General features: G+C 44.5%; 1 protein-coding gene across 1 annotated transcript in view; it reads right to left on the minus strand.

Annotated features, from left to right (window-relative positions):
• The window catches only part of LOC100669207 (RH-like protein IC), a 50,549-nt gene that overhangs the window by 18,238 nt on the left and 17,729 nt on the right, over positions 1-14,582 (minus strand). The window contains exons 4-7 of the mRNA XM_023554378.2: positions 13,413-13,560; positions 9,722-9,888; positions 7,909-8,046; positions 6,581-6,696 (exon numbers count right to left, since the gene is read on the minus strand). Coding sequence (XP_023410146.1) covers positions 6,581-6,696; positions 7,909-8,046; positions 9,722-9,888; positions 13,413-13,560 — 569 coding nt within the window. The remainder of the gene's footprint in view (positions 1-6,580; positions 6,697-7,908; positions 8,047-9,721; positions 9,889-13,412; positions 13,561-14,582) is intronic.

Below are 14,582 nucleotides of genomic sequence, written 5' to 3' on the forward strand. Positions count from 1 at the left end.
TAGCTTTGGTTTGGTTTTTGCAAATTCTCTAAACTTGTGTTTATCTGTAAATATCTTAATTTCGCCTTCATATTTCAGAGAGAGTTTTGCTGGATACATGATCCTTGGCTGGCAGTTCTTCTCCTTCAGTGCTCTGTATATGTTGTCGCATTCCCTTCTTGCCTCCATGGTTTCTGCTGAGTAGTCTGAACTTATTCTTATCGATTCTCCCTTGAAGGAAACCTTTCTTTTCTCCGTGGCTGCTTTTAAAATTTTCTGTTTATCTTTGGTTTTGGCGAGTTTGATGATAATATGTCTTGGTGTTTTTCTTTTTGGACCAATCTTAAATGGGGTTCAATGAGCATCTTGGATAGATATCCTTTCGTCTTTCATGATGTCAGGGAAGTTTTCTGTCAGGAGTTCTTCAACTATTTTCTCTGTGTTTTCTGTCCTCCCTCCCTGTTCTGGGACTCCAATCACACGCAAGTTATCCTTCTTGATAGAGTCCCACATGATTCTTAGGGTTTCTTCATTTTTTTAATTCTTTTATCTGATTTTTTTTCAGCTATGTTGGTGTTAATTCCCTGGTCCTCCAGATGTCCCAGTCTGCATTCTAATTGCTCGAGTCTGCTCCTCTGACTTCCTATTGCATTGTCTAATTCTGTAATTTTATTGTTAACCTTTTGGATTTCTACATGCTGTCTCTCTATGGATTCTTGCAACTTATTAATTTTTCCACTATGTTCTTGAATAATCTTTTTGAGTTCTTCAATAGTTTTATCAGTGTGTTCCTTGGCTTTTTCTGCAGTTTGCCTTATTTCGTTTCTGATGTCTTGAAGCATTCTGTAAATTAGTTTTTTATATTCTGTATCTGATAATTCCAGGATTGTATCTTCATTTGGGAAAGATTTTGATTCTTTTGTTTGGGGGGTTGTAGAAGCTGTCATGGTCTGCTTCTTTATGTGGTTTGATATGGACTGCTGTCTCCGAGCCATCACTGGGAAACTAGTTTTTCCAGAAAATCCGCTGACTGGGACGCTGGCTCCGGGCTCTGAAAACAATCGCTGCTTCCCCGTATTTGTTCGTTTTCCATCTCTAAATCTGTGTTTGTTGTTCAGGGTTCGTAGATTGTTATGTATGTGATCGATTCACTTGTTTTTCCGAGTCTTTGTTGCAAGAGGGATCCGAGGTAGCGTCTACCTAGTCCGCCATCTTGGCCCCACCTCCTTGCAACAACTTTTGAATGATCTTCAGCAAAATTTTACTTGTGTGTGATGTTAATGATATTTTTCGATAACTTCCTCATTCTGTTGGATCACCTTTCTTTGGAATGGGCATAAACATGAATCTCTTCCAGTCACTTGGAAACCCTGGTGGCACAGTGGTTAACAGCTATGGCTGCTAACCAAAAGGTCAGCAGTTCAAACCTATCAGGTGCTCTTTGGAAACCCTGTGGGGCAGTTCTACTCTGTCCTGTAGGGTTGCTATGGGTCAGAATTGACTTGAGCGCAATGGGTTTAGTTTTTCTTTTTTTTTTTCTTCCGGTCAGTTGGCCAGGTTGCTGTCTTCCAAATTTCTTGGCACAGATGAGTGAGCACTTCCAGCACTGCATCCATTTGTTGAAACATCTCAATTGTTATTTTGTCAATTCCTGGAGCTTTGTTTTTCACCATGCCTTCAGTGTAGCTTGGACCTCTTCCTTCAGTACCATCAGTTCCTGATCATATGCTACCTCCTGAAATGGTTGAACGTAAACCAATTCTTTTTGGTACAATGACTCTGCATATTCCTTCCATCTTTTTTTGATGTTTCTGGTGTCGTTTAATATTTTTCCTGTAGAATCTTTCGATATTACAATTTGAAGCTTGAGTTGTTTTCTTCAGTTCTTTTAGCTTGGGAAATGATGAGCATGTTCTTCTCTTTTGGTTTTCCATCTCCAGGTCTTTGCACATTTCATTATAAAACTTTACTTTGTCTTCTTAAGCTGCCCTTTGAAATCTTCTCTTCAGTTCTGTTGCTTTATTAACTTCTTCCTTTCGCTTTAGCTACTCTACTTTCAAGAGCAAGTTTCAGAGTGTCTTCTGACATCCACTTTGGTCTTTTCTTTCTTTGCTGTCTTTTTAATGGCCTCTTGCTTTCTTCATGTATGATGTCCTTGATGTCATTCCACAACTAGTCTGGTCTTCGGTCATTAGTGTTCAATGTGTTAAATCTATTCCTGAGATGGTCTCTAAATTCAGGTGGGATATACTCTAGGTTGTTCTTTGGCTCTCTTGGACTTGTTCTAATTTTCTTCAGTTTCAACTTGAACTTGCATATGAGCAGTTGATGGTCTGTTCCACAGTTGGCCCCTGGCCTTGTTCTGACTGATGATAGGGAGCTTTTCCATTATCTCTTTCCACAGATGTAGTTGATTTGATTCCTGTGTATTCCATCCGGTTGGTCCATGTGTGTAGTCATTTATATTGTTAAATAAAAGGTATTTGCAATGTAGAAATCGTTGGTTTTGCAAATTTCTGTCATGCAATTTCCAGCATTGTTTCTATCGCCAAAGCTATATTTTCTAACTACCAATCCTTCTTCTCCGTTTCCAACTTCTGCATTCCAATCACCAGTAATTATCAATGTATTTTCATTGCATGTTTCATCAATTTTAGACTACAGAAGCTGATAAAAATCTTCAATTTCTTCATCTTTGGCCCTAGTGGTTGGTAGGTAAATTTGGATAATAGTCATATTAACTGGTCTTCATTGTAGATTTATGGATATTTTCCTATCACTGACAGCATTATACTTCTGGAATATGAAATGTTCTTTTTGACGATGACTGCAACACTGTTCCTCTTCCATTTGTCATTCCCTGCATTGTAGGCCATATGAATGTCTGATTCAAAATGGCCAGTATCAATCCATTTCAGCTCACTAATGCCTAGGATATAGTTGCTTATACATTCCAGTTCATTTTTGACCATTTCCAATTTTCCTAGATTCATACTTGGTACATTCCACATTCCAATTATTAATGGATGATCGTAGCTGTTTCTTCCCATTTTGAGTCACGCCACATCATCAAATGAAGGTCCCGAAAGCTTGATTCCATCCATGTCATTAAGGTCAACTCTATTCTGAGGAGGCAGCTCTTCCCCAGTCATATTTTGAGTGTCTTCCAACCTGAGGGGCTCATCTTCTGGCATCATATCAGACAGTGTTCCACTGCTATTCATAAGGTTTTCAGTGGCTAACTTTTTTCAGAAGTAAATCACCAGGTCCTAGTCTGTCTTAGTCTGGTAGCTCAGCTGAAACCTGTCCACCATAGGTGACCCTGCTGGCATTTGAAAACCGGTGGCATAGCTTCCAGCATCACAGCAACACACAAGCCCCCACAGTATGACAAACTGACAGAGATGCTTCCAAAGAAAGGTCTGGTAATCTACTTCTGAAAAATCAGTCATTGAAAACCCTTTGGAACACAGTTCTACTCTGACACAGATGGGGTCCCTTTGAGTCGAGGTCAACTCGCCAAGACTGGTTAGAAAGGTACAGAGACTCCATACCAAGTAGAAACTTTCTCCCTGATGTAATCAAAGGATTCAGAATTGGAAAAGTAACACCTGCTGTATTTGTGAAACAGTCTTAGGTACACTCATCTAAATAGGAAACGAGCATATATTGTTTGTGGAATGAATGAAAATTTCACTGACTTGCCCTAATATTAAGTGTTCTGACTGCAAGGTTAGTCCTCTCTCCATTCTTTCCAGTATGTCCAGATGCTTCTTGTATGAAAGCATAAGCATCAACATAAAGAAAGGGGTCATGTATTGGGCTTAATGTCCTGAGGCCTTTATATCACTAAGTCCTCACAGCAGCCCTGGACATAGATCTTATTCTCCCATTTTACACATAGAAAACCAAAGACTTAAAAAGAGAGTTTGAGTAACATGCGTAAGTGTTATCTCGATCTGTCTGTCCCTGAAACCTGTGCCCTCTCCTTCCACCAGACCAAAGGACAAGAGAGGCCACTGCTATCACTCTGCCAGGGGTGGATTCACCAGTAAGCACGGTATGCACTGGCTTGTGTTGAGCAAGGTATGCATGGGCTTAATTGTATTCACTTGCTAATCTGTGATGAGCAATTTTGTATGGGTTTCACCACATCTTTGATGTGGTGGGGGACAGGTGAAATTGTGCACTGCAGGTTGATGGGAAGGCCCAATTGGGCCCGTGCAGACCTCGCTTATTGGGGAATCAGGCCCTGCTGACTCTGCCTTTGTCTTTGCCAGGTCCTTGCCGAGGAGAGAGGACAACTACTTCTTGGCCCTCAGCTAATTCATCCTGATGAGAGATGACTTGCAGAGGTGTGCTGGAGCCAGTTCACACAACAACTCTGCATTTAGTGATGTTATGTTGGTAGCTTGAAATTGGCCACAGTGGGGGTATTTTTACCATGGACATGGGCAAATACTACAGATCAGGACTTTGTTTTTCTGGAGAGCTGTTTGTTAATCATTTACCAACATACCACCGGCTGACAGCCTTTTTTTTTTTTTTTTTCTGCTATAAGTCCCAAACCTACTGCTGTCGAGTCAATTCCTACTTATAGTGACACTATAGGACAGAGTAGAACTGCCCCATAAGGTTTCCAAGGCTGTAAATCTTTATGGAAGCAGACTGCCACATCTTTCTCCCAGTGCTATAGGTCAGTGATTCTCAAAGTTGAGATAGCATGAGAATCACCTGGAGGGCTTGTTAAAACACAGACTGCTGGACCCTAGACCTAGATTTCTGATTGAGTAGGTCTCAAGTGGGGTCCAGGGACTTGCATTTCTAACAAACTCCCAAGTGATGTCGACGCTGTTGAGAATCACTGCTCTAGGAGAACCACAGAATTTGGAATCTAGACAGGTAGCTGGTTCAGAGGTTACATGCTGGCAGCCCACAAGCAGAATTTGTTCCATACAGTATTTCTAAAAAAAGTTTGAATTTTTTGGCAATGCTTAGAGATTAGGAGAGAACATGCATGACTTTAGATTTCTGGATTCTCTTGAAACATCATTAGACCTGGCCACCCTGAGCCTGGGTCCCAGCACGGCAATGGCAGCCTGGAGCTGAGGAGCAACTGCCCGTGCTTTCCCAGCCTCTTCTCACTGGCCTCATTTTTTTTACCTTTCCTACCTGGCCCCTGCAAGCATCTGAGTTGGGAACCCTTGCTAGATCAAGCCCTTGTTTCAGAGGTGTGGACTCAAAGCCCAGGGAAAGGAAAGGATTTGCCCAGAGTCGGCCAGCTCTTACAACAGTGGCCGATACATCACTAGGGCCCAATACTGAGGGGCCTTGCCGCCCCACCCCCAAACAGGTTTCTCTTTGCCCACCTCAAGCAGTCAAGAAGGGATGTTTCACCCACCCAGACATGATTCCTACAACTTGGTCATCTCTAATGTTGGAGCTGGAAGGGACTCAAGAGTCAAAAAAAGGACCCCAGCTGTCCATGATTTCTCTGAGATGCCTCCAAACACTGTGAGCTCCTCCTCACCCACTTCAGGTGCTCCCAACCTTTACAGACAGGTTCCAGGCAAGTGATCTTGGGCAGGTGATTCCCCTAAGTATCATCTCTTAGGGAATGACAATGATATTTACCTTACATGATGGTTGTGAGGATTACATGAGCTGATATGTGTAATGTTCTCAGCACATGCCTTGCACTTAGCAGTCAATGAAAGCTAGTGACCCAGTAACATTATTGTAACTATGTCAGTTCATCTAGAGAAATCTCTCCCTGTATTGTGCCCAAGTCACACTTTCATCTTATTTGGGCTACAACCAGAAGGTACTCACACAGCCTTCAGGAAATAATGGCCAGGATCCTGGTATGGCAAGCTGATCGTTGCCATCCATTGTCTGAGGGTCACAGGACCTAGCTCTGGTCTAGAAGCCCACATTCTCATCCTCCCTCTGCCACTTCTTCACGGTGAGACCTCAGTCAAGCCCTTTCTCTCCCTGGGTCTTGGTGTAAAATGATAGGATTGGTCTGTGCTTAACATTTTCCTGATGCTAAGAGCATCTTCCTCATAACCACATGGTGCCTGCCATCAATTAAAAAAAAAAAACTATTAGAGGCTCAATAAAACATTAATGAATGACTCCTCCCATAGAAGGGGTACTATTGCTAACTTCACTTACAAACGGGAAACAGAGGCTGAGACAGGTTAATTAGCTTGCCCCGCTAGTAAGTGGAGAACCAGGTTTCAAGACCAGTCCGACACTCCACAGCACACTCTTAACCATGACTCAAACCTCCATCAGTTGAAAAATTGACTCAACTATCTCAGGCCTGATTGACCCCCTCTGTCTGCATTTTGGGGGCCTCAGGACTGCCTGTCTTTGCCCTCACCTAAGCTTGCCCCTTTGGAAGGAAGTGGCCTGAGGAGGTGATGACTCTATACATGGTAGGAACTGGCAAGAATTTCTGAATTAATAGGCCAATAATTATTTGTTGAGGGCCTACTGGGTGTGTGGCCCTGAATGCATGCACCCCAGGTAAGGGCTCTGGCACATTTCTTCCTGAGTTGGATGGGGTATTAAGGGGGTGAGTCAAGTGACTCACAGAGAATTCGTGGTCGAGGAGAGCTGATACACCTTCACAATAATGTAGGCGAATTCTCCAAGAAGACCCGGCAGGCCGAAGGTGTAGTGAACCATCAGCATACGGTGAAAACGCATCTGGGGACAAACAGCATCATAAGTAGGTCTGCAGATGAGCTGATAATCCTTACCCACCATTTTTACAGATCCTTGGCATCCAGGGCCACCAAAGGGGGATGGGCACTAAGGCTCACCTAAAGAAGCACTTCTCAGTCTTAAATGTGCACTCACATCACCTGAGATCTTGTTAAAAGGCAGAGTTGGATTTAGTGGGTCTTGGGTGTGGTCTGAGAGTCTGCATTCCTAACGAGGTCCCAGGTTAGGCCAATATTGCTAGTTCACAGATCATACTTTGAGTAGCAAGGGTCTAGCCCAGACAGTTTTAACATTTTGGACTGATAATCCTTTGTTGTAATGTCCTGTGCATTGTAGGATGTTCAGCAGCACCCCTGGACTCTACCTGTAAATGCCACTAGCATATTCCCTGCCTCCCACCCCCAAGATGTGTCAATCCAAAATATCTCCAGACATTGCCAAACTACCCCTGGCTGAGACCCACTGGTCTAGCCCAACCTTAAGTGCCATCCCAAAGGCAACATCACTGGTTGGAATAAAAGTCAGAAGAATCTGACCACAATTCCAGACTCCCAGTTCAGTGTTCCTTCCACCTTACCACTTAGCCTCCAGATGGCTGTAGGCCAACAGGTGTCAATACAAACACAAATTTGATCCTGCTGGTTCCCTCTTAGAAACCTCATTGTTTTCAGAATAAAAATCCAGACCTGTCAGCTGGCCCAAGAGATATAATCCAACCATCCCGTCTCTTGAGGCTTTGGCTCTGCCATGCTACCCCAGAACCCTATGCGTAAGCCACAAGAACTTCTTTCTGTTTCCCATGGGGCCCCATGCCCTTCTCGCTGATGAGTCTTTGTCCATGCTGTTCCTTCCCCCTGGAGTATATTTTCCCACTTCTTTACCTGGCTAATACTACTTACTTGCCAACACTCAGCCAAGACATCCTCTGCTGTGGGGGGCATTTCCTGCTCCAAGCTAGTTTAGATGTGCTCCTGTAGCAGTTACCCCACTGTGTTGTGTTTATTTCCCTCACTAAACCATAGCTTAGAAAGCAGAATAAGTGTTAAAACACATGTGATGGATGGGATGGAGGGATGGAGAAGGTGCCAATGCCCGCCCAATGTAGCCCATAGCACCACATGACAGCCCATCATGGTCCCAGGGGTCTTGCTGGTCTAAATCAAAGCAGAGGATGTGAGTTGCCCAGTTTCTTACCGGCAGGCACTTGGCTCCCCCGATGGAGATCAGCCCAGCCAGAAGGCCCAGCACCATGGCAGGCCAAGGAGAAGAGATCAGATGACACGAGGCACCCATAGCCACGCCTCCCGCCAGCACAGCATTGTGGATATGAGCCTGCAAAGAAATAGCTTGTGGGTGAAGGAAGTGAAGCATAGAGTGGATAACATCTTGCCCAAAGTACACAGCAAGCTGATAGCAAGGCAGAGCTGTAATGTCCTCCTTGCTTCACTGATCCTGAGACCATCCTCTCCTCTTGGTTGGGACTTGTGACCTTCATCAATGGGCTTATCTCACACCCCCGTCCCTCAGGTTCAGGGAGAATTTACCGGACTGGGAAGCATTAGGAATCAGCTTGAAAGTGCAGGTGACTCAGCATCCTTGCACCCCTCACACCTATTAGTGATGTGTTCTTGGGCGCTTAAACTCTCAATGCCTCAATTTTCCCACCAGAAAAATGACGTTGTGATTGTACCTACTCGATAGGGTTATTGTAAGGATTAAATGAATTACCACATGTATGGCTCCTAGCACAGCGCCTGGCACTGAGGATCAAAAAATGCCCAGTAATCATAAACCATTATTCTTTTTCATTATTATTATTGGCTGCTGGGTGCCTACACCACTCCATATGACTGGACCCAGTTCCAATAGCTTCACCTTGTTCCTGGATCACATCTCTGTCATGTTCTTCATTCTCCTAGAACTGGGCCTTGCCTTGCTTTTATCCTGCCCCCACCCCCAATTCTAACCATGTGTTACAACTTTGGGCTCTGGGACCAGCTGTAGGGAAGAGGGGGACCCTCAGTGAGATGGACTGACACAATTGCTGCAACAATTGTTGCTCAAACATAGCAACAGTTGTGAGAATGGTGCAGGACTGGACATTTTGTTCTTTGTAAGGCCACCATGAATTAGAGCCAGCTTGACAGCAGCAAACAACAACCAGCTGCTGAACTTCCCTGGTCTGATGCCTTCACCTGCCTCCCTGGATGTCCCCACCTTGCCTGCTCTTAGGTTCACTGTTACGAAGGAGGTCACCTGTGGGGATGCCAACCTCCCCTCAGGGCTGGGCATATGCTGTTAACCTGTCATCTGCGGCCACATTCTGTCCACGCCAGGCCCCCTGTCGGTCTAGACTTTTCCCTACCACCTCTGGCCGGCTGACCCCATTCCCAAATTACCATGGGAACTTGTTTTGCCTTCAGCTCTCACTTCTCACTCTTCTCTTCCCACCCATCTCACACACAGTCCCCCAGCTATCTTAATAACAGCAGCTAATGTTTGCCTAGCACTCACTTTAAATTGAGCACTTGGCATGCATTTTCTCTTAATTCCCACTTTACAGATGAGGCAGTTGAGGCTCAAAAAGTTTAAGCGCTTGACTCAGGTCATGTGGCTAGTGTAACAGATTACTTCTGACTGAATCTGATAATTCCATTGTTGAAATTTCTTGGGTGAATGGAGGAGACGAATTCTATTCTTGTTTTTTAGTAACTGGAAACCACAGGGTTCGGACTTGGATCTGTTTGCTCTCAAAGCTCATGACTTAATCACTCCCCAGAGAGTCTTTGATCACGTCAGAGTCTCCCAAGTTCCAGTGCCCATTTTGATAGCCCAAAGCTCTTGACCTGATGCTCCATGATACTGTGGGCACTGCAGATGCTGGGCAAGCACTTTCCCAACCCATGGGGCTCGCATTGAGGACAGGCGGGGGTCGGGGGGGTGTAGGGGATGAGTATCCGTGTCAGGCCTGGAGGGCCCAAGGCTGCCTTCCCTCCCCTCTCCTCACCATGTTGATCTTCCCTTGAGGGTGAGCTGACGCCGACACCGAGATGGCTGTGACAGTACTGACTGCAAGAGCATAGTAGGTGTTGAACACAGCGTTCTTCCTTTCATCTGGACTGTACAGCAGAGTGGAGTTGAACCTTGGCCAGAAAATCCATAGGAAGAGAGTGCCTGGGGGTCAGAGAGGGTCACTGAGGGTCACTGGCCAGAATCAACACTCCTGCTCTGAAGTTCTGAGTCTCTGGGGGCTTCAGACGCTGAGCCTCTGGGGCAGGCTAACTCATCACTTTCTAGCTATGTGACTTTGGGCAAGTTGCATCTCCTCTCTGAATTCTCCAGGTGGTAGGAAGTAGCTGGCATTTTTTACAGGCAAGGAAATTAAGTCTCAGGGAGCTGAAATCAGCAAATCTTAGGCCTCCTGACATTGGTCTGTGATGGCCAAATGCTTATTTAAAATAATCAATGGACTGCTTTAATTTGGCCCTGTGGCCTGATATTCACTCACCTGCTATCAAGCTCACTGCTTGATTTTCTCTAAGCCTCTCCTAGGCATTAGTGAGCTGAAATGGACTGGTATTGGCCATTTTGAATCGGACAATCATATAGTCTACTATGCTGGGAATGACAACTCAAAGAGGAATGGTGTTGCATTCATCGTCAAAAAGAACGTTTCAAGATCTATCCTGAAGTACAACGCTGTCTGTGATAGGATAATATCCATATGACTACAAGGAAGACCAGTTAATACGACTATTATTCAAATTTATGCACCAACCACCAGGGCCAAAGATGAAGAAATAGAAGATTTTTATCAGCTGCGGCAGTCTGAAATTGATCGAACATGCAGTCAAGATGCATTGATAATTACTGGCGATTGGAATGTGAAAGTTGGAAACAAAGAAGAAGGATCAGTACTTGGAAAATACGGCCTTGGTGATAGAAACAATGCCAGAGATCGAATGATAGAATTTTGCAAGACCAACGACTTCTTCATTGCAAATACCTTCTTTCACGAACATAAACGGCGACTATATACATGGACCTCGCCAGATGGAACACACAGAAATCAAATTGACTACGTCTGTGGAAAGAGACAATGGAAAAGCTCAATATCATCAGTCAGAACAAGGCCAGGGGCCGACTGTGGAATAGACCATCAATTGCTCATATGCAAGTTCAAGCTGAAACTGAAGAAAATCAGAGCAAGTCCACGAGAGCCAAAATATGACCTTGAATATATCCCACCTGAATTTAGAGACCATCTGAAGAATAGATTTGATGCATTGAACACTAGTGACCGAAGACCAGACGAGTTGTGGAATGACATCAAGGACATCATCCATCCATGAAGAAAGCAAGAGGTCACTGAAAAGACAGGAAAGAAAGAAAAGACCAAGGTGGATGTCAGAGGAGACTCTGAAATTTGCTCTTGAGCGTCGAGAAGCTAAAGCAAAGGGAAGAGTTGATGAAGTAAAAGAACTGAACAGAAGATTTCAAAGGGCCTCTCAAGAAGACAAAGTATTATAATGACATGTGCAAAGAGCTAGAGATGGAAAACCAAAAGGGAAGAACACGCTCGCCGTTTCTCAAGCTGAAAGAACTGAAGAAAAAATTGAAGCCTCAAGTTGCAATAGTGAAGGATTCCATGGGGAGGGAAAATACTAAATGATGCAGGAAGCATCAAAAGAAGATGGAAGGAATACAGAGTCATTATACCAAAAAGAATTAGTCAATATTCAACCACTTCAAGAGGTGGCATATGATCAGGCACCGATGGTACTGAGGGAAGAAGTCCAAGCTGCTCTGAAGGCACTGGTGAAAAACAAGGCTCCAGGAATTGATGGAATATCAGTTGAGATGTTTCAACAAACAGATGCAGCGCCAGAGGTGCTCACTCGTCTATGCCAAGAAATATGGAAGACGGCTTCCTGGCCAACTGACTGGAAGAGATCCATATTTATGCCTATTCCCAAGAAAGGTGATCCAACCGAATGTGGAAATTATAGAACAATATCATTAATATCACAGGCAAGTAAAATTCTGCTGAAGATCATTCAGAAACAGCTGCAGCAGTATATCGACAGGGAACTACCAGAAATTCAGGCCAGTTTCAGAAGACGATGTGGAACCAGGGATATCATTGCTGATGTCAGATGGATCCTGGCTGAAAGCAGAGAACACCAGAAGGATGTTTACCTGTGTTTTATTGACTATGCAAAGGCATTCGACTGTGTGGATCATAACAAACTATGGATAACACTGCGAAGAATGGGAATTCCAGAACACTTAATTGTGCTCTTGAGGAACCTTTACATAGATCAAGAGGCAGTTATTTGGACAGAACAAGGGGACACTGATTGGTTTAAAGTCAGGAAAGGTGTGCGGCAGGGTTGTATTCTTTCACCACACCTATTTAATCTGTATGCTGAACAAATAATACAAGAAGCTGGACTATATGAAGAACAGGGCAACAGGATTGGAGGAAGACTCATTAACAACCTGCGTTACACAGATGACACAACCTTGCTTGCTGAAAGTAAAGAGGACTTGAAGTACTTACTAATAAAGATCAAAGACCACAGCCTTCAGTATGGATTACACCTCAACATAAAGAAAACAAAAATCCTCACAACTGGACCAATGAACATCATCATGATAAATGAGAAAAGATTGAAGTTGTCAAGGATTTAATTTTACCTGGATCTACAAACAACAGCCATGGAAGCAGCAGTCAAGAAATCAAAAGACACATTGCATTGGGCAAATCTGCTGCAAAGGACCTCTTCAAAGTGTTGAAGAGCAAAGATGGTCACCCTGAAGACTAAGAAGCGCCTGATCCAAGCCATGGTATTTTCAGTCACATCATATGCATGTGAAAGCTGGACAATGAATAAGGAAGACTGAAGAAGAGTTGACGCTTTTAAATTGTGGTGTTGGCGAAGAATATTGAATATACATACCATGGACTGCCAAAAGAACGAACAAATCTGTATTGGAAGAAGTGCGGCCAGAATGCTCCTTAGAGGCAAAGATGGCGAGACTGCGTCTTACATACTTTGGACATGTTGTCAAGAGGGATCAGTCCCTGGAGAATGACATCATGCTTGGCAGAGTACAGGGTCAGCAGAGAAGCGGAAGACCCTCAACGAGGTGGATTGACACGGTGGCTGCAACAATGAGCTCAAGCATAACAACGATTGTAAGGATGGCGCAGGACCGGGCAGCATTTCGTTCTGTTGTGCATGGGGTCGCTATGAGTTGGAACTGACTCAACGGCACCTAACACCAACAACTCCTAGCAGCTTAAGTTCATCATTTTCGCAGCAGTTTTTCAAAATGCAACATTACACCTATTCTCTTCCTTCTCCCACCCCCGTTCCTCTATCCACTCTGGGACCTGCTTTCTTTACTTGTCCAATCCCCTCATTTTAGTTGAGGGCAAAAGGATTGGATAAACTTATTTAAACTCAAACATAACCAGTTTCTCCTCTCGACTGAATATTAATAAAGGGAGGACCCTAGAAGGAAATGCTTAACTAAAGGCATGATTTCAACCAACACTACTCTCGGAAGTGTATGGGGGCTTTCAGACACCCAGGGCAGATGAGTAAAGAAGAGATTTTTTTCAGCAGAGCCTTTTTGGGGCCTCTCAGTTCAGCCCAGGTATAAGACCACCCACCCTACCTTGTCCTTACCCAACATGGCGAACAAACTGGAGCTCTTTGCCAACCTTTCTTCCATCTGCTCTTTGGAGGGCGTAGACATTGACAGGCACCAGGTCACAGCCAGCCCGAAATAGGCTGCAAACACGTGGATGTACATCATGCTAGTGCACTCCTCCAGCTGCAAGAAACCCAACAGGGGCAATGTGGGTCAGCCACCTCTGCCCACGGGCAAACCCCTCGTGTTCCTCAGAGAAAGCTCTTCGTGTCACGCAGAGGGTGGGGCCTGAGAGCTTAACCAGCTCAGCAGGCGTCCTCCCTTCGGAAGAGTTCCATGGAGAGCCCTGGATTTACTCCAGGGAGGTCACCAGCTGGCATTTATCAAACCATTTGGCGTCGAGTTGATTACAACTCATGGTGACACCACGTGTCAGAATAGAACTTCGCTCCGTAGGGTTTTCAATAGCTGTGATTTTTTGGAAGTAGATCACCAGGACTTTTTCTTGAGGTGCCTCTGGGTGGGTTCAAACTGCCAACCTTTTGGTTGGTAGCTGACTGCTTAACTATTTGCACCTTCCAGGGACTCTGACTTTTATCAGGAGCTCCTAAATGTTTGTGACAGGGGTCCACTTCGTAGGGGCAAAAAGCCACATGGACATGCACAGCACTCTTTCTTACTTTTCAGTGGAATTCCAACTATTTGAACGGGGGCACAAGGGATATAAACTTTGCAACACGAAGCAGCCAGAATTCCTTGTAATACGGAACTAAGCCCTCAGCGAATTTCAAATATATGCTAATTTTGCTTTATGAATATCAAATGTAGTAATTCTTAATAACGCACTAAGTGAGCTACTGGTAAAGTAGCCTGTGACTTCAAAGATTCCCAGAATTGGCAGGATTTCTACCACCTCTCCCCATTGACACCACCTTGGTTTATCCACCATACCACTACCCCAAATTATTGCACAAGCCTCCTAACTGGCCTCTCTGTTTCCACCCTTGCCCCCTACCAATTAGTCTCCATGCACCAGCCAGGGTGATCCTATTAAAATGTAAGTCAGACCACCAAAGTCTCAGAGAAGAAACTAGTTTACGGGGCTGATAGCCTACACGAGCCACAACCTCATTTGCCTTGAGACCAGAATAATTAGATGGTGCCCGGCTACCACTACTGACCATTCTGATCAGGGCCACAATAGT

The sequence above is a fragment of the Loxodonta africana genome, chromosome 3 (genome assembly GCF_030014295.1).
Source record: "Loxodonta africana isolate mLoxAfr1 chromosome 3, mLoxAfr1.hap2, whole genome shotgun sequence".
Lineage (NCBI taxonomy): Eukaryota > Metazoa > Chordata > Mammalia > Proboscidea > Elephantidae > Loxodonta > Loxodonta africana.